The sequence below is a fragment of the Gymnoscopelus braueri genome (genome assembly GCF_963280865.1).
Source record: "Gymnoscopelus braueri genome assembly, chromosome: 7".
NCBI lineage: Eukaryota > Metazoa > Chordata > Actinopteri > Myctophiformes > Myctophidae > Gymnoscopelus > Gymnoscopelus braueri.
Window position 1 is genome coordinate 24,645,018 of NC_137608.1, and position 21,748 is coordinate 24,666,765.

General features: G+C 43.1%; 1 protein-coding gene across 1 annotated transcript in view; it reads right to left on the reverse strand.

Moving 5' to 3' along the window:
- The window catches only part of ghra (growth hormone receptor a), a 48,378-nt gene that overhangs the window by 11,504 nt on the left and 15,126 nt on the right, over nucleotides 1-21,748 (reverse strand). Inside the window, exons 3-4 of the mRNA XM_080434270.1 lie at nucleotides 2,835-2,967; nucleotides 1,981-2,150 (exon numbers count right to left, since the gene is read on the reverse strand). Of these exons, the coding sequence (XP_080290396.1) occupies nucleotides 1,981-2,150; nucleotides 2,835-2,967 (303 nt within the window). The remainder of the gene's footprint in view (nucleotides 1-1,980; nucleotides 2,151-2,834; nucleotides 2,968-21,748) is intronic.

The window sequence follows — 21,748 nt, forward strand, 5'->3', positions numbered from 1 at the left end:
ACCAGGGGTTCCCAAAGTTGGGGTCGCGGGACACTGACGGTGGGGTCGCAAATTTATTTTGGGTCATAAAAAAACATTTTAATACATTACAAATGCGCACCGAACGTGCAAGTTTATGTGCATAAATTACATCCAGTGTTGGGTGGGGTCGCGAGTCAATGGCCGCATTATTTTGGGGTTGCGGGCTGAAAAGTTTGGGAACCCATGCCGTATACATTATTATATTTTATATATTATTATTATTGTATTTATATAATTCCCCCTATATTTTACGGTGGCCCAACAGTGTAGAACAAAAAAACCTAGTGGTTATCTCTAAAAACACACTGGTAGTCATTACCCGAATACCCGTACACGTGGAGGGCTGCATTTCGAAAACCCGATGATACGTGAACATAATGAACATTGATTATTTTTCTTTCTTTCTATGACATTGTCAGATGACCTACTGTATCTCTCATCCCACAGCGTTAGCTACACAGATAAAGACGCCCGGTCCAGATATCTCAACATTTCATCATGAAAACAACCATGGCCAGATATAACATATGTGACACTTGCTGTGATGCAGAGCGTGTGACATTTGCTGAGTCTGGCAGAGCTGATATGCAGCAGCATTTTCAGATCCTTCAAAATGCTTCTCTGTGAGGCGGTTTTCAATACCATCAAAGCAGAGAGAGAGAGAGGGGGGGGGGGTAAATTAGACCCTTTTTCTGAGCAATGTTTCACCACTGAGGGTCCAAGTCAAGTCATGAAAACACCTGTTAGTCATTGGTGGATAAAGCATATAATCTAGTAAATACGCAAGTATTCAAAAGTACAAATTACATAGTAGCCTACCTTTTTTTTTATATCATTGCATTGCTCACATTACATGCTCACAACGTGTTGCAGTGAGACACGTTGTGAGCTTGTAGATCAGCTATTTTCACTGTGTTTTAATTATATATTTTTGTAAGCTTGAGTCCCAAACTTATATATGCCAATATGAAAAGTGGAGTGAAATATGGTACAACTTTTGTCTATTCACTCTGTGTCTCAGAGGAGGTCATAAACCCGCCTACCAGTGACATCATCAATGGGGAATCCAAGCTAATAGAAACTGCAGGCTTTCTATTCCTGGAAAGTTAGCATGCTTTCTCGCGTTAATAAAAATCTAAATACATTTCTTTTAATCTGGTTGAAAAAAATTAATCTGCCTAACGATGATATCACTTGTTGGCAGGTTTCTGAAGTGTCCACAGCCTTCCTATGAGACACAGACAGAGTAGAAAAAAGGGTTCCATTTTATCATGAACATTAGTGAGGACCAATTATATGAAGAATGAAGATAGGTTGAAAATGGGTGAAGTCATCCTTTAAAGGTTTAATGACATTCACTTTTACACCACATTCAAAGTCTTTGTCCTGGTCCTTCAAAAGTGTACAAAAAGTTTTAAGTGAAAATTCCATTCCAGTGATCAATGGCAGGTGTTTTTCTCTCACATTTCTAAAGCCTTTTCAACTGCAATGAAAAAAGAAATCTTTGCCTGCGGGTGTCGCTGGTGAGGGATTTTGCCTGTCAATCATCGCCTCTGCTCCGCCCCCCCCAAAGGAAAGGATAGGGGAGGGGAGGGGCGAGGAGGAGAGTGGGCGGGATTATTCGACAGTGACCTCACTGTCGAAGGGCCAAGCTCAGATTACTTTTCAGCCTAATTATTCAGAAAACCCCAGACCACAGAAAATCCACTGAATGTTTTAAGTTCAGGTTTTTTGGGTGTAATTGAGGTCATAAAACCCCAAATAAAACATTGAAAATAAAAAAAGTGAAAATGAATGTCATGATACCTTTAAGTACAGTGCTCAAGTAAATGTACTTGCTTACTTACTGTCTACCATGCAGTTTCCTAGTCAGGGTTATAAGGCATTGCAAGCGCATTTTGACACTTTTCTAAATGGTTGTGACAATGTATTAAATGAGCCTTAAGCTGGGTTACTAACCGATGCTCGACACAGTGAAACAGTCATCATCACCGAAATATGTGACGTTTTCTCGGGTGCGTAGCTCCACACAGTACGTTTTCCAGATGACTGTGTGGTTCCTGTCAAAGTAACACGCCTTCTCGGATGGAATATACTTTGGACACTCCTGCCATTGGTGAGGGGGGTCCCTGAGAAAAAGGGACAAACCAATGAAAAGGAAAACAGAGAAAAGGAAAGGAGAGATGCTTTGTTTACCAGTTGTGAATTGAGTGTATATGTCATTAAAAAAAAGAGTACTTTGAACACGCACGCACGCACACAAACACACACACACACACACACACACACACACACACACATGCACACGCACACGCACACACGCACACGCACACGCACACGCACACGCACACGCACACGCACACTAGAACGGTTCGGTTGAGATGGACACAAGTTGACCACACATTTTAACTCTTTAACTGCCAGAGTAAAGGTCATTACACACCGGCGATTATGCGAATATACGCAAAGACTGCGGTCCGAATAAATAAAAGCAGTTTTTTTGCTCCGCGAAACTGATGTGGAAGCTTGCATTGACTTTATAAGGTTTTAAAAAAAAAAATATTATTCGCATGAAAAAATCTTTAAGCAATTTTTAAGCAATAAGTTAACCAGGGAGTGAATGGAGCAGCACATCTTCGGATCGCGCTATCTCTGGTTCTGTGTGAATTTTTTTTTTTAAATAAACGTGTCCAAACTCGTCCATGGCAGGCTGGGCCATAGCAGAATTTATGGCAGTTAATGAGTTAATGTAGGATTAGCACTGTGCCACTGTGCATGTGCCTGACAGTAATGTAGAGAGGTGGTTAACTCACTTTTCAATCTTTCGATAGAAAAACCGGAGTGCTCCGGGATGAGAGAGGTTTTGGAAACTGCCAGAACTCCACACACAGCGGAATGTCTCCTGGTCCCTGGATATGCACTCTTTAATATGAGGTTCTGAGGGAGCTGAGAGAGAGACAGATGGAAAGAAACACATTATTATTATTTTAAGGCAATATTAGGCTTATGAAAACAGACACTTTGTAAAAACAAATAAAAAACACTTTTGCATAATAGGCAGCTCACAGCTTGACTAGTACTCTGTGTACAATTTATTGATTATGAAAATGTATTTCAACCTCCCCTTACTGGAAGGAATCCAAGCACAAATCAAACAATTCACAGCGACAGGAAATCAATGCTGTTTCCATACAGTTTATATTTCAGCGTATGTGTGCATTCCAGTGTGCATTTGTGCTTTGTTAAAATGCTCTCAGGTGGGCAGGGAGGGCGCCCGCGCAGAAGGCCCGATCGCCCATGGAACATAGGTTGGTCATGGGGGTTATGAGGAGGTTAGTGTTTGAAGAGCGGAGCCGAGGGTTGTGGGGAAAACAAAAACGTGAAAACGTATTTCACCCACTGTTTGACACCTGCAAACCTGTGATGTGACAATAAAGATGATTCTGATTCTGAGAAGAGGAAGGCTAATGAGGAGGTTTATGGATGCGGTGAGAGACGCCATGCAGGTGGCAGGAGTCAACGAGGATGAGAACAAAAAACAGAACCAGATGGAAACAGATGATCCGCTGTGGCGACCCCGATGGGAATTAGGAGAAAAAAGAAGAAGACAGTCTTTGGCTGGCTGCAAGTAAATCAGGTGACACATCCTGTTGGGTCCAGCTCATTGTTTGTTTTCCTCCGACCATAAAGGCACCGTTCATTATCTCTGCCAGGAGATCATGTGTGTCTGTCTGTCTGTCAGTCCGCAGCTAATATTGCATGATATCAGGCCGATCAGTGTACAATTTCTTGTGCACACTGACAGCAGATCAAGGACCTCAATTATCTAATATTGTTTTAATAGCATTAGCTGTATACAGTAGGAATTGTCCCTCTATGGGCTAAGGAATATGCACCCACCAGGCAATGGAATGGAACTAGCCAATTACAAATGTTTCCCACCAATATTTAAAAAAAGTATTTAGGTGTCTGATGAGCAAGTATTACTAATTTGTAAAATGATTTTGAATGTATTCCATTTTAAAATGTGTTTTAAAATTCCATTCCTGCTCAGCAGCTAGCTAACTAATTCATTTACCAGTAGGGGTTATTTAAGTGACTGCACAGGGGATACGGAAGTGGGGAAATGACCGGATATCCGTCTTATTAATTACTACTCATTATGAACTTCCGAATTACAGACACTTGGCAGAAGCATTTGGAACTTGCGGGAGTCAACACGTCTGTCTGTCTGTCACGTCTTGCATCTATAGAACTAAAATGACAGGACAGGACTCAGGCTCAGCTGCTTTTCACGTCAACTTTTTTTGTCTTTCCACTCTATCCCTCTCTGTCTCTCTCTCCGCCAGAGACGTAAAATAATAATCCAGAGGATGTAAAAAAAAAAAATTATCACTGAAGCCCTATTTCAAATATAGCTAAAATAGCTACTATTTATAGCTAATAATCTGCAAGCTCATAATGCATTGTGAAGCATTACAATGCAACGCATGACATACCCAACATTTGTGACACCAGGTTGAAAGTGTCTAATGAATGTATGGTTGCAGACAAGAAAACACATATAACACTATAACTAGTCTGTTAAATATAAATGGATTGAGACCCATAAAAGAACTGAATTTGAGGTTAAATGTGAATGCTACGTGGTGGTAATTGCCATCCCCTAGGACCCAAAATGACGTCCCTGCTCTCGGCCTCCGCTATTCCATGGTTATGGCCTGACTACGCCTTATCCTACAGTATGCACCCCTCCACTCCTCAACACCCCCCCCCCCCCCTCCCGCCCCCAGCACGCACGCACGCACGCACGCACGCACACACACACACACACACACACACACACACACACACACACACACACACACACACACACACACACACACACACACACACACACACACACACACACACACACACACACACACACACACACACACACACACACACACACACACACACACACACACACACACAGCAGAGCAGAGCAGAGCAGAGCAGAGCAGAGCAGAGCAGAGCAGATTCTCATCTACTTGAGAGACTGGGGATTTGGTGCAACCATAAATAAGCAGCTGAAGGTAACATTGATTTCTCGTTCCGCCCCCTTCCCCCCTCATCCTCCTTGGCTGCGGCATCAATCACACGTGGACCACAAACATAAGCACACTTCACACAGCTCACATGGCACTATACATTCCACGCACAAAAAACAAACAAAAACAAGGTCCATTTTCATTTATGTCACAATGCGACCGCATACACAATCACATACACCATGCGCAACAGATAAACGAGCACATACGTACAAAACGATCCAACAGGCATTGCATGCTGCACCAGTTGCATTTTATGAACACAGGCGATGCCATCATGCTCTTCAAAGTGCACATTCTCACTTTGTGATGTTAAAGGTTTCATGACATTCAGTTTTACAACACATTAAAAGTCTTTGTAATGGTCCTTAAAACGTGTATAAAAAGTTTTAACTGAAAATTCCACTCCAGTTAGCCATTGCAGGTGTTTTTCTCTCACATTTCTAAAGCCTTTTCAACTGCAATGAAAAAATTAATCTTTGCCTGCAGGTGTCGCTGTTGAGGGATTTTGCCCGTCAATCATCGCCTCTGCTCTGCCCCCCCCAAAGGAAAGGATAGGGGAGGGGAGGGGCGAGGAGGAGAGTGGGCGGGATTAATGGCCTGTGACTTCACTCTCCAAGGGGCAATCACAGATTACTTTTGAGCCTAATTATTCAGAAAACCCCAGACCACAGAAAATCCACTGAATGTTCAAAGTTCAGTTTTTTGGGGTGTAATTGAGGTCATAAAACCCCCCAAAAAACATAACAAATAAAAAAAGTGAAAATGAATGTCATAGAACCTTTAACCATTTCCAACCTGGCGTATCTATTTTGGGCATGTCATTATAGGCAAATTCATTTTTCCAAAATAGCGAAAATGGCCGATCTACAAGTTTACAACGCGCCATGATGCCACGGGGTGAGCTTACAGCTCGGCTAATGACGTCTTCCCCCCTTTACCTTCTTTCCCACCTCCCCACCCTTCATCTCCTACAGCTTTGCTTGTTCAGCTCTCTCTCTCTCTCTCTCCCGTCCAACAAATTCCAGCTGCCTGCCACCATCAAAAGATTTACCGCAGACCTGGGATGCCAAAAGGAACTGGACAGTAACTACACACTGCAAAAATCCTGAGCTTTACTTAATCCATTAAGACTGAGAACACATCTGTATTAAAAAAATCACACCCTGTGTGAAGTGGGCGGTGTATTCCTAGCTAACTACAATACTGAAAGGAGTCAACCAATGATGTATAAAAAATAAATAACTATATAAAAATAAATACATTTATTGAAACACTCTTTATGATGGACAAAACCATAACTTGAAAAAAACCAATTTATGGTTTTTTTCAAGTTATGGTTGCTTATATAGGGCTATGCACATGTGTCATGTGACACTGGCCAATCACAGTCCTGAATAGATTGTGATTGGCCAATCACAGCGCAGGATAATTGTACAAATTTCCTGGGCCCAGATCACAGCGCAGGAAAATGTACATTTTTCCAAATCTCACTTATAGGGGCGGTTTCACCGCCCAAAAAATAGCAGATATACAAGCTCATAGCGTGGCACAGAGTGCCGCACAAATGCTTGCTTGGAAAAAATTATATTCAAAGATTTGCAAAAAAAATCACGATTTAAAAAAAATACGCTCATAGCGCGGCACTTAGCTTAGACAATAGCTTCTTCACCGTGGTTATTTTTACTGAGAAATAATTAACCACTTAAACCATTCTCTGGGCATGTAGGCGAGCTTGTAGATGTCTTGGTCGCAATCTCAGTACCTTGTCTGCCACGGGTGAAACACAGGCATCAGTGCGAGACCATGTCAATAAGGTAATTTCATCAACAACCTCATGCACTTGTGTGTGCGTCACAGGCCATTGTGTTGTCCGTTGATTTAGTCAATTTCCTTTTTATTGACTTACTCCAATCCTCCAACAAACATTTATTGTTAGTGGCATGGTTCCTTTTATGAATTTCATGAGCTTAGCCCCCCCCATTAATTCGCTAACAAGTTAATTCATTCATACACCCACAAGTCAGTATGTCTCTGCATGTTCAACCTCAATTCATTCTCATTCGCTGCAAGCTAACTCACACGCGGCCTCATTCCCACAGTGCAACGCAGGCCGTCCTTTTAAGCAGTCCAATATTCACCGTTCATTCTTCGTGCTTAACTGTCACAGCTTTGTTGTACAGCTGTCAGCGTTCAAATTCTCTCCACCTCCCCGGCCTCCTACTGTACCTGTGGCATTTAGTTCTCATGTTAATGGGTGATTCTGTGATGGTACTGTGATTCTATGTATTGTATCTTAATTGAAAGGTTCAATGTTATTTTCATTTAATAACTGTATCTTATTCTCTGCTCCGGGGCGGGTTTGTGATCTCAGATTCTGTGTCCTGCTTGCGCAGGTAATCAGAGTCACATCGCCACATCGCCATTGCAATAAATGGTGAATGGTAAATGGTTTCACCACAGTTGAGCAGGGTGAGCTAGATAGCAGCCCAACAGTTTTGCTAAAGAAAGTCATCTCCATGCTTCCTTGACTCAGGTCAGTATATTTTAGCTTTATTCTCAGTTGTTTACATTTTCAAATGCCACTAACTCTGGATGGCTTATTCTGCAGCTGAAGCCAAAGTGTGATAAAGGTGAAACGTTAGGCAGAAACACCTAATTCTCTCATTCCCTCCCTCACTCTTTCTATAGAACACGCTTAGGCAAAGTCCTATAGAATGTCTATGGATACACAATATAGAAGTGTCCAGAACATTAGATTTGTCTAGTTTGTCAACCTGTGGATATTTAGAACAAAACAATATATTTCTAATTGTCAATAACAATACCATAAGTGCCCTGTTCTTCCAGAAATAAGGTTAATGAATAGTACTGCTCTAATGAGACACTGCCGGTTTTATCTCCCCGGAATAGCTTTTTTGGTTGCGGTGATGCCATGATGATTCGGTCAATATTTCTTCCCTTATTTTGCATTGTGGACTAATCGTGGGAAAGGGCTCCCGTCTGTCTGATCAGTTGTGCATGCTGAACAAAGTACATGTTAATACAAACAGTGTCGTGTACAGACGAAAGCAGAAGCGCTATTGATCTGGATCATATTGGAACAAAGCAATTTGTGTACATACAAACAGTATAAACAAATAAAAGTAGTGTAACATTAGTTCAACTGTAAGATCTACTTTTGCTTTGCTATTAAAAAAAACATTTTTCTTGGGTTGTTTTCTATGCCGTGGCTCTGCAGGAGGTGAGCTGTCTAGAAGAGGGTCTGTGTGTGTGTGTGTGTGTGTGTGTGTGTGTGTGTGTGTGTGTGTGTGTGTGTGTGTGTGTGTGTGTGTGTGTGTGTGTGTGTGTGTGTGTGTGTGTGTGTGTGTGTGTGTGCGCGCGTGCGCGCGTGTAGGCGGAAACTATGCCCAAATATAAGGAGATGGCTGACCTCATGGCACTGACGCCATAAACGATGTCATAGACTGGTCACATGAAGTCCCAGAGACACATGGAAACCAAAGTTTTATTAGACCCCATCTTGTTTCTGAATACAGAACAGTTCATAATAAAGCTCTCTAATAGGTAAAGAGCCACTATGTAAGCTAAACTACTTCACACGCTGTATGGTGTAAAACTGGTTCAAGCTGTATTTGGCCTTGAGGTGCTCTCCCTAAATAAGCTGTCACTTTTGTCACGGGGCATTACTAAAGTTATACGTTGAAATGGTCGCTGGGCAAAGCATTAATTAAGCCGCACCCTAAAGTCTTTCATGCTAACCAGTGCTGCTGTCATCACACCACAGTCTACACAGTGTCTGAATTGATGAGAAACGGAATCCTGCCCGTACCTGCCAAGCGCCAGGAGAAAAACAGACAACCTTGATGAAAGCCGTGTACTGTAATAAGCAGCAGTGTGACAGCCCTCCAGGGTCGAGGGAAAACATTTTTGTACCTTCAAGGGTTGATCTCTCGTGATTGTTCAGGAGGCTGCACAATTGATCAAATAAATATGGACAATTGTCGTTTTACAATTATGTAATCGTGAAACTCGGTAAATGGTACAGAAAATGAATAAATGGCTTTTTCTAGTCTTCCGACCACTCAAAATGTGATTCACACAATTCACACTCAACCATTCACACACACTGCAACAGCGGAACACCATCATACATTACTTTTGCTACAAAGAGTAAACAAACCATTCATACACTGACAGTGGAGATAACCTGCATGCAAGGCTCCAACCTGCTCCACAGATCAGGCAGAGGTTCAGTTTCTTGCTAAAGGACACTTTGACATTCAGCCAGGAGAAGCTGGGGATTGAACCGGGAACCTTCAAGCTCCCAGACAGCTGCCCTACCTCCACTGCCGCCCATTATTCATCTTTTTAATGAATCAATAAATTATTATTTGATCAATTGATTGATTAATTATTATTTGTTGTATCTTGCCCTTAGATTTGAGCTATAACCAATATTTTTATACTATTGGCTATTCAAAAATTGCAGATATACAAGCTCATAGCACGGCACAGAGTGCTGCGCTATGAGATCTGCTCTTTTTTTTTTTATCGTGAACATTTGTGCAAATCTTTGATTATATTGTTGCTTCTAAAATGACACAGTACGCGTTCCACTTCCCGGATTGAATGGTTAAGGGTTAAAACCAGAACTTTGTGCAACCCATCTCCCCAACCCACCAGGCTCCCAGAGACACAATGAATTCACAGGTCATTACATACCATTTGAACAAAGATATATGGTTCCAATGAACAACAAAGGCATTAAGAAAATGATGATTTTTCCACCAGCAATCCTAATTATCTTACTGCAAAAAAAATATCTGTATTGTGTTTTTAGGCATAATCGCGCAGCCCTAATCCCAGTTTGTGCGTTGTGTGCACGTATCATCAATGAGTGTGTGCATTCGTGCGTGCATGCTTGTTTCCGGTTGTGTTTTGTGTCTACCTTTAACCTGTACGAGCTGTGGGTGTGTGTGTGTGTGTGTGTGTGTGTGTGTGTGTGTGTGTGTGTGTGTGTGTGTGTGTGTGTGCGTGCGTGCGTGCTCCGGGTGCTGAAAAACAGCTCCGAGGTTCACTTCCTCTCTACTTCGGCCCTCATGGCGTAGCTAGGAAACAGTCTGTGTCTGTCTGCCGAGACAGCAGCTTTAGCCATTAGGCTTTAAAAATCCACTAAAAAGCCTAAATAAACGTTCTCTCCCACCCACCAAGCAAGCTGTTGAGTGGAGCTAAAAGGCAGAAGGAAAGGAGCAATCAGGCTTTATCAGTTGCCATATTGCTAAATGCCTGACTAATTGTGCTGAAGAGAAGACGGGATATGGGGCCCGCCGACACAAATTACCACCTTTTCCAGCTCATTTGCACATGCGAGAAGAACTCAACACTGGGGTTAACGCGTCAAAAGACTGGCAGGGAGTCAGTGTTAAATAAATACTCAATACACTGTCAACTCCCACGGTGTTAATTTAAGTCCATTTGGTTACATTTGTACACTCTCAGAGTTACAAATGGATACATTAACACCGATGACTTCACTGTGTATGAGTGAGGAAAACAGGGAAACATTTGTGTATAATGTGTGTTTTTGCAAGTGTTTGCGTGTGTGTGTGTGTGTGTGTGTGTGTGTGTGTGTGTGTGTGTGTGTGTGTGTGTGTGTGTGTGTGTGTGTGTGTGTGTGTGTGTGTGTGTGTGTGTGCTGTAAACAGGATGAACTGCTGCTTCATGCCATAAAATCGAATTCTCAACTTCATTGTATTAATCAGTATTCTTCTTTCACAACAGTCTTTTTTCTCATGCCAAGGTGCTGTGCATACATTCATTGGTCCATAAATAAACGTCAGGAGGATGAAGGGTTAACCGCCTGATGTGTCATTATCTAATTAGTAACAGATAAATCAGAGAGATTTCTGTTCTCACGTTACGCCTCCGACATCTGAGGAAGGGAATAACTGGATCCATTGCTCTGCCCTAATGTATAGCAGCTATAAGCAGAATATACACAGTGAAAAAAAACTGTGTTCATTTAACTCTGAGAGTTTACAAATGTTACTCTTGTTACAAATGGATACATTCACAACCAGGATTTTACAGTGTACTACTTAATTAACACCTATATACTCTCTCTCTCCTTCCCATTCTACTTTTTGCTCTCTCTCTCTCTCTCTCTCTCTCTCCCTCCCTCCCTCGCACACGCACACGCACACGCACACATACACATACACACACATACGGCCTAAAGTGTTTCTCTATCATGCTGTTAGAAAGCAATTGATTTGATTGCTCTATGCTGTTAAATGACACATAGCAAGAACAGAGGGACCTGTTGTTCCACTGACTGTAAATTCAGATGCGCAGCTCATTTTCTGGCTGTCAATAGCACCAGCACAATTACATGCCACTCAAAACAGAACGTGAACCATAATCCTGTGGTATTACACATTGTGTGTGTTTGAGTAACAGAGAGACAATGACATAGGGAAGCATGACGAAAGAAAGCAAAGCCATTGAGACAAAATGAGGAGAGTGATCTTATTTGTACACATGTTAACACAACAACAACAATAATATATATATACACACATTTGTGGCTGATGTTATGCTGCTGAGAGCACGTAAAGGACATATTACTGTTGTAATAGGCTGTTGTCGCATATGCAACAGCATGGATAAATGCGGTAGAAGGCCAGATAAAAAACATTAATCTCAACAATCTGTACTGTTGTAGTATAACAACGCAATCACACCGCCAACATAATATCTCAATGTAGTCTACGCATCACTGACGTACAGCATCGTTGACGCAAAGGTCTCTTTCTCTGTCGCTCATCCACAGTATAGGCACACCCCCCACCCCCTCCAAAAAAAAAGAAAAAAGAAAAGAAAAAGAAAAATACCCACACACTGTCTCTCTGCAACACATTGAAACCAGCTGAGGCACCGTCACGTGTGTCTACAACAGACAACGCTATTTGTCTTCCACAGGCAACGTGTCCACAGTGACATGGACAGAGGTGTGAGAGAGAGAGAGAGAGAGAAAGAGAGAGAGAGAGAGAGAGAGAGAGAGAGAGAGAGAGAGAGAGAGAGGGGGGGGGGGGTCTGGCAAAGTTACACAGCTATTTCCTTTTAATTCCACAATTCTTTCCACACAGACTTCCGCTGGGCTACTAGCTATGGAGTGTACTTTCGTATTTCACACTGAGACAAGCTGAATGCAGAGGTGGTATGTTGAGTTGGGTGTAGCTGTGTGACATTCTCTAACGGGGTTGACAGAAAGAGACAAACCGAGAGAGAGAGAGAGAGAGAGAGAGAGAGAGAGAGAGAGAGAGAGAGAGAGAGAGAGAGAGAGAGAGAGAGAGAGAGAGAGAGAGAGAGAGAGAGAGAGAGAGAGGGAGGGAGGGGTAGGGAAGAAGAAAGAAGGTAAGAAACTGCAACCAGATACTGGAATGCAAACAGGTGAATAGCTGTCAACATACACACACACAGTAAACACGTTCACCGACCCACCCAAACAACACACACACACACACACACACACACACACACACACACACACACACACACACACACACACACACACACACACACACACACACACACACACACACACACACACACACACACACACACACACACACACACACACACACACACACACACACACACACACACACACACACACACACACACACACAGAGAGAGAGAGAAATGCCAATGACCCTCCATTACCTTGCTACCCAGTTGAGGGCTTCACAACCTTGTGGTACTCCCCTCCCAGCTAAAAACTGACTTCAGTATTCAGTGTTATGGAATATGGCTCCTGTGTGGTCTCATTAAGGTTCAGAGTATTATGCTGGCTACAGTGCATCCCGCCAGCTCCTTTCCCATGCTGTAGCTTTGATGTCTGATGGACGTGAACTTGGCCTGCACGGTAACACAGTGACCCAGTAAGCTTTACTCTCAACCTCAGTGGTTTATTAGCCCCGGTTAATGAAGCTAATCTCCTCTAATGCCATCACAGCCCACTGTTATGGCTTAGTTATGTCATATTAGGGCCAGGTGAGAGTAAATACAGATGAGTGGGGATGGTTTGAGGTTACAGGAATGGATACATGCACCTGACCTTCACACGCACGTCTGTGCGTGTGCGCACGTGTGTGTGCAAACTCAATCTTTCTCTCCATTTAGCTTTCTGTCTTTTTGTCTGTTTCACCTACTGTATGCAACTAAGACATAAAGTCCTCAGTGTTACTTTATCCATTTGTAACTCTTAAGAGTGTAAAGATTTAACCAAATAGACCCTTGAGGGTGCGTTTGAACACTCTCAGACTCATGATTTTACTGTATAGGCCCAGGGGCAGTTGGGTAGCGTGGCAGAAGGTTTCACAAGGGGGTCAAGCCAGTAGAGTGACTTGCACTTCTGACAGCCTCCTTACATACGACGTGTCAGAGGTGACAGTTCGGCGTGAGCCCAGAATGACTCTGCAGCTGTCGGTCGCGCTACTACACAGTAAAATCCTCAGTGTTCATTTATCCATGTCACTCTGAGAGAGTATTAATGTAACCGAATGGACCCGTATTAATGCTCTCTCAGAGTTAAATTAACGCTGAGGATTTTGCAGTGCACACTACTTATATAACACAGGCATTTGCCTTGCTTCTTCACACGTGTACGCAACCAACACCCAGCCTCCTCACTCCAGCCTGCATATCTTCTTGCCATCTTGACCAACTCCAATTTAATCAGAGACAATATTCACAATATTCGTTTTCTAGCATCAAGTTTGCAACATTAAGTTTCCGACCTCTGTCAAACTTCGCCCTATCCCACATTTGTCCTGAGCGTGCTGCACAGCACACGCCGTACTAAGTTCACTGAGCATGCTGCACACGCCGTACTAAGTTCACTGAGCATGCTGCACACGCCGTACTAAGTTCACACAACAACAACACACCAAAAGCGGTTCTCTTGTTTGTAATGAAGAAGATGTAATTGTAGGTTGTGTATGTACTGCCCGACCAGGCCACACCTACACCCCTGTATGTGTGGTTACCACTGGTTACGGCAGTGGGTCTCACTTAGCTGGATTGATGCTGAGGTCTGTAATGAGACAGACAGAGAGGGAGTAATCAGCCTTATTTAGGCTCTGTTGCATGCTGGTGGCACGCGCGGAAATTGCCGATCTACAAACTCATAACGCGCTGCAATGTGATGCTTGTTGTAAGCTCGTATTTCTGCTATTTTCAGCACACAACACAGAGTGCAACAAAGTGTGAATAAATCATAAGGAAGAAGACAGAGAGAGACAGCAAGACAGACAGTGTGAGTAAAAGACAGAACAGCGAGACAGGGAGACCAGGAATCAGAAAGACAAACGAGGAACACAGACTATAATCACTCTGGTAAGCCCTTAAACACAGAGGAGCACCTCCAAAAGTCTCCTCTCTAATTGTGAAGTGGTTGGATCTCTCTAGAAGAAAACATTTAATTTTTTTTCTTTTACAAGAAACTACAAAACACATCCAAGTCTACCAGGAAGCCTCTTAAGTTAACCCAAGAGGAACTAAACGGGCTCAACCCAAACAAAACAAGGCACAACATGAAGTAATCACTCCCCGAGTTCTACCTTAAAAACTCAACGGCCTTCTGGGAGTAGCGCGCAAGAGAGAATTGTGGGTAAAAGTGTAAATAAAGTATTTCAAATATAGACACAGGCATGTGGGAAGCACAGAGGTTATACTGTAGACTGGTATGTCTGAGAAACACTGAGAAAGTTGCAGGCTGTGTGTATTTGCTCACGCTATCGGCAGCTGCTGTTTGACTACAGATGTCGGACAAAATGAGGGGAAGATCCGCTAGTTGCCAGCCAAGCCGACACTTGTTGGGAACCAATCAAAAACGATGGAAGGAGATGCACCGAAGTACTAGTTTTACCTTACCATGGCTATTGCCAATCGTCTGGGAGATAATCAGATCAGAGTCTTATCGTCAGACAATATTGTAAACTCACTCCGATAAAGTTTTTTTTTGCCATGCTGGACAGATGCAAACTCAGTATAGATTTAAACAGCTAGGGCAAAGTACACTGGTTTCAAACCTCTCTGTTTGTTTAAAATTAATCATAAGTAATCGTGCCTGTTGATAACCAGTGCAATACATGCTATGCTAAAAAAAAGGCAACATGAGGCAACTCTGAGCCAAGTTATTTTCAGCAGAATTCTCATTTTCTGCCAAACACTTAGGCACATTACAACCATTAATTCATCATCAACATGCAAACATGGGCCAATAACTGAACCACATCCATCTAAATGATGCACTGGGGACAGTGCAGTGTGCTTTCCCACCCAACGGAAGACCCACAGACAGAAATCGAAACATAACATACAAAGGGGGCACGGTGGCACAGTCGGTAGTGCTGTCGCCTCACAGCTAGAAGGTCCTGGGTTCGATTCCCGCAGGGGACGCTGTGGGCGCTGGGGGCGTGTTCTCTCCTCCGCGTCATCAGTGCCCATACCCTAGGTGGGGTTGGCGAAAGGGCCTTTCTGTGTGGAGTTTGCATGTTCTCCCCGTGTCTCCTAGGGTAGGTAACCTCACAAAAACATGCAGTAATCCTGGTCACTATACTGCCTCCCCCTGGCCAGCCGGGGCGCCTGATGGAGGGGAAGGGAACTGGTTGGAATAACGTGTTCCTTCCACGCGCTACGTCCAACCAGGGAAACTCTCCCCTGTCAGGTGACAAGAAGGTCAGTTGGCTCTCATGCATTGAAGGAGGCATGAGCTCTGCCCTGGCCTCCCTAGGTTGGCAGTGGGAAGGTAGTGCCCAGGATTACATAGACAATTGGCACAGGGTGTAAAAAATAGGGTTACAAAATCGCGGGATAAAAATAAAAAAAATCGAAACATAAGATTACGACAGAATATCAAGGACAAAGGCCACTGTTCATCTACTGAGCTGCTTTCATTTGACATCAAATGTCCATAATGTCATGCTTTAAATGGAAATAGCCAGTGTCCTACGGCAGTGGTTCTCCATTATCAGGCCATGACCCCCCAAAATAATCATATTTGAACTGGCGACCGCCCACCCTGCCTGACAAGCACTTGGAATGTAGGAGTTGAGGCATTACATTTTGTTGCTGCACACTTTCTCAGATAAATATTGTGAAATTGTGAAAATAGCCTAGCTCCCAAAGCTTGTGAGATTGTAGCACATGTACTTTCATGCGCTTTTTTTCTGCTAACTTCTAAATAAAGTATTACATCAATCAATCAAAGAGCTGCTATTTTCCCAATGTTTGACGAGTTTTTATAGTATAGTTTGTTACGATGCAATAATGGTATTTTTCCTTTCTTTCTTTCTTACCAGCTTGCGAGCCGGGCTAAGAAGAGACTGACCACTAGTCAACAGATTCTCAACAGATTCTCAACAGATTCTCAACATGTTTTCGATTTCGATCATTGGCTGTCCTTTAAGCCAATGGGGATACCGACTAACACCGATTGTGAGTAAGTGTTTTGAGAGACTGGTGAGAGACCACATCTGCTCCGTGCTGCCTGCCACGCTGGACCCATGGCAATTTGCTTATCGTCAGAATCGATCAACTGACGACGCAGTTGCCTTGGCTGTACACTCTGCGCTCACCCACTTGGATAAGGGGAAGAACAGATGTGTGCGGATGCTTTTCGTGGATTACAGTTCTGCCTTTAACACAATCATCCCAACCAGCCTGGTCGCAAAGCTGAAAGACCTGGGCCTGCACTCGACCATGTGCAGCTGGATTCTGGACTTTCTGTCGGGCCGCCGTCAGGTGGTGAGGATGGGTAACATCACGGTAACATCACGTCGGACCCCCTGACCCTCAACACAGGAGCCCCACAGGGCTGTGTGCTGAGCCCTCTCCTCTATTCCCTGTACACATACGACTGTACAGCCACGTACAGCTCCAACGTCCTGATCAAATATGCGGACGATACGACAGTGGTGGGCCTGATCGACAACAATGACGAGACGGCCTACAGAGCTGAGGTTGGAGCACTGACACAGTGGTGTCAGGAGAACAGCCTGGTTCTGAATGTTGATAAAACCAAGGAGTTGATCGTGGACTTTAGGAGGACTGAGAGGGGTGCATGCACCAGTTTACATCAATGGGGTTGCAGTGGAGCAGGTCAGCGACTTCAAGTTCCTTGGGATACGCATCTCAAGGGATCTGAAGTGGGCCACACACACCACACAAGTGGTGAAAAAAGCCCAACAAAGACTCTACTGCCTCAGACGCCTGAAGAAGTTCAGAGTGAGCCCTCGCATCCTCAGAGCGTTCTACAGCAGTACCATCGAGAGCGTTCTGATGAGCGGCGCCACGGCCTGGTTTGGGAACTGTACCGCAGCGGAGCGCAAAGATCTGCAGAGAGTGGTGCGAACAGCGCAGCGCATCGTGGGAGGGGAGCTTCCCGCCCTCCAGGGAATACACGAAAAACGTTGTGTGGCTAAGGCTGAGAACATCATCAAGGACATTTTCCATCCCAGCCACAATCTGTTCAAACCGCTGCCGAATCCACGGCCGGGCAAACGATATAGGAGCCTGGCGAGCAGTACCACCAGACTCTTGAACAGTTTTTACCCAGCAGCAATCAGGCTGCTGAACAAAAACTAAGTTTGGTGACACTGCACAGACATGAACTGTGAAAATGTGCTTGACACTTCTAGAAGCACTTTCATGACTTTTTAGGTTTAGAATCAGAATCAGAATCAGGTTTATTGTCACATCACAGGTTTACAAGGTAAAAAAAGTGGGTGAAATTCGTTTTTGTACATCGTTCCCATTGCAACGTTAATTCCATAGAAAGAAGAGGGGGGGGGGGAGAAGAAGAGGAGGGGTGGGGGGCAAGTGGGAAGGAGATCAAAAACAAGAGAACAACAGAAGGCAGTTTATGCACATAGTCACATTATTGTATTGTTATATAGATTAGTCATTATGCACTTTATGCCTCTCCTCTCTCTTTATGAGATGACTATCTATCTTTTAAACTGCAACTGAGCCTGCACAATTAAGAATTTCACCCACTTTACCTGTAATGTGATGTGACAATAAAGATTGATTCTGATGATTCTGATTCTGATACTTTCCCATACTCTGAACGGGCGGTCTCGTCCTCCCAAGCTATGGCCTAGCAGTGTTGCCAGATTCTGCGAGAGAAATAAGCAACAGGTTCAACATTTCACACTCTCAAGAGTCAAATTGTTAAACATCTGCATTACTTACTAATTATACAGGTACACAATTAGAGAACGTAAAGAATAGTTATTTTGACAGCATCTTATCGAACGATAACAACATATTCTAAGTTTTGGGTGTGAGAGGCTAAAGCTCATCAAATGGTTTTCCATGGCTCAAATGCCGAATAAATAATGGACCTTGATATGAAAAAGGTTGAAAACCACTGTTCTAATGCATTTATGTCCATTGAAGCAGACGGTCTCTCCACAATTAAAATCATCACAACTCCCTGAATTTTCAACCTATTTTCAAGCGGTTAAGTTTGTCACACATGCGAGACATGGAGTTATGGATGCAGTAGGCGTAGGCCTATATTTGGTTACAGTTAAATTGCATATTTTCATACCAAAATACTTTCAAGTAACAGTAATAGTCACAAAATATTTTTGTCTCCATTCACTGACAGACTACATGAAATATGCTGGCCACATTGCAGAATTGCCTTTATCCAATTCCAACATCCTTAATGTTAGCTATTCAGGTCAGAACAGAGCTGTTTAAACTGCAGTAAAAGACGATTTATTATTGCACAAATCCAGAGTGTGGAGTTTGCCAAGTTCCAACTAACTGGATGCTGCGCAGCTGCTGCCTTTTAAAGGGTTAAGAGCTGGGTTACAAAAAGACCCGCCCCCACCTGGCTCTGATTGGACTACCGAACGCCCCCTTCTGTGACACACGCGGAAGCTTCAGGGAAGCTTTCCTACGCTAAAATGGCGCCCGAGATACCAATGCCTCAGAGCCGAAGGAGGCGTCTACCTTTATATGTCTAGTATGGGGAGCCACTAGCAGTGTTGCCAGATTCTGCGAGACAAGTCATCAAGCTGGTATACATGACTGTGTGTCATGTCTTGTTTAGGTATTAAAAAGTCCTTAAATTGTCACTTCCCTGTCATCTGGGGACCCCCCCAAAATCATGCCACAAGTTGAGAACCAATGTTCGACGATACTTATTCCATAAGAGCCCATGAAGCTGTGCATCCTTAAAGTGTTACTCAAAATTCAACACACGTACACGCACGCGCGCATGTGCGTGTAGACTCTACATGGTTTTCTTTCTCTGGATTATAGACAAGTTGTTCAAACATTTTCAAACACTTTTTCTTTTTCAAAAATAGTGAAAATAGCACACACATGCACACAACTTTCACAACACAATGCATTGTGAACTTGTATTTTGCAATAGCGCCAGAGGGTATGGCTGTTTGTGGGTCCTTGGCATGAAAAGGTTTGGGAGCCCCTGCATCCATCAACATGCCGGTTCACCACAGCACTGTTCTGCACTGGCTTAACAGGCTCAGAGAACTCTGCTTTCTGAGAACAATTGTGATAAAATGGACAATGCTTGATCCAGACATTGCTCAACTGTGGTCTCTCAGATTGCTCTAAGGCATGTCGAAGCGCTGGTTGTTAATTACATGATAAGGTCAGCCGTTCAGATTCTTTCACCTAATTATTTCAAATGGTTCAGTGACAGCTGGATTAGCCGGAATAGCCGCCGAATCGTCTTATCCCTGGACTTTGACACAGAAGCCCACGGCATATATTTACCCTTCTTCCAAGCCCTATTGATTGCTGGCCTGTTTGACAAGTCAAACCAGGAAAGGGTGCCGTTTGCTCAACGTTGAACTCTCCCACATGCGTCTGAGCAAACACAGGATTCTGCAACTTGTGACTGACATAAGATTTCGATAGCAAATGTCAACAGTGCGGTGTGTGCAAAACTGAAATCACCTCTGTTAATGGTTGACTGATACGTTTTATGCCAGAGGGCTGACAGGACGCATGTGGGGTAATTGTTAAAACAATGTTCAGTTTGTGGGGTGTGATTAATGACATGTTATGGTAGTTCTCCTGCTGATTTCCCTTGGCCCAAAAAACTAAAGACTTGTTATCCTTACAACCATGGTTCTATTTGCCAGCAGGGATGGGGGGGTGGGGGGATTTGTGCCTCTCCTGTTTATGTCCCTGCATGGTCATTAATATTTTTTATCACCAGTGGTGATGATTTATCCCTGTTTTGGTCAGACTGCATGCATTTCCTTTTGGGAGATGTACACTGTCTGATATATTTGATAATATCACAATTCTGTTAACCACATTAGCTAAACATTAGCAAAAAGAGCAGATGTCTCCTTAGATCAGTGGGATTTTTCCACTGTATACCTAAAGAGATGTTACAGCACGGATCAGTGGTACATATTAACACTTTCATTGATTGCCAAGAAAATGATAAAGGTGGAAAGTGGAAGGAGTACAAAACCGCCAAATATAACCAAAGGGTACAGAGACTGAGACTGAGGTTTACATAATGGAACAAATGACTGCAAGTCTACAGCTGAAAATGGACAGTTTTATACAAAGATGGATTGTGTTATACTGGGTTTAATTATGCGAGTTGGGTTAATGAAATTAATAGTTATAAAAGAGACACAGAGCGGTGGTGCGGGGTAAGTGCCTGCCCACCACATGCGGAGGTTGTCGGTTTTAATCCACCCTGGTGCATCCGGCTTTGTCCGAGCATCTATACAAACACATTTGGCCTGTGCACGTGGGGGAGTTGGGAATTGGCTATCACAAACAAGACTTCAGCCTACACATTCCACCAATAGCGTCCAGGAGAATTACCCTCCCATACGCCCAGTGGTGGAAAGTAACTAAGTACTGTACTGAAGTACAATTTTAAGGTATTTGTACTTTACTTGAGTATTTCAATTTCCAATTCTTTTACTTCTACTCCACTACATCTCAGAGGCAAATATTGTACTTTTACTCCACTACATTTACTTGAAAACTTTAGTTACTAGTTACTTTTCAGATATAAATCATGATATAATTAAACATACATTAACCACTTTAGCCCTATTTTATTCCTAGGCTATTTGAAAATAGCCGATCTACAAGCTCACAACGCGTCGCGATGCGACGCGTTGTGAGCTTGTAGATCTGCTATTTTCAAATATTTAGTACTTTTACTTTTGGTACTTTAAGTACATTTTGATGCCAATACTTTTGTACTTTTACTCAAGTAAATTTTTAATTCTGGACTTTTACTTGTAACAGAGTATTTTTATATTGCAGTATTGGTACTTTTACTTAAGTAAAGAATTTGAGTACTTTTTCTCTACTTCCTCCGGTGGGGGCTCCTCACTGGCAGGGTGAGTCAGTAGGATACAACAGCAGTGGCAACAGTGGGGAAGAATAATAATTGGCATATTTCCTTTATTTTTAAATGGAAATAACAAAAAAACTATGGCGATTGCACAAAAACCCACTGTTTTACACCTGTAAACCTGTGATGTGACAATCATCCTATATGCATCTGTAGCTCTGTCTGTCTAGTGCCCAAATACTCTTCT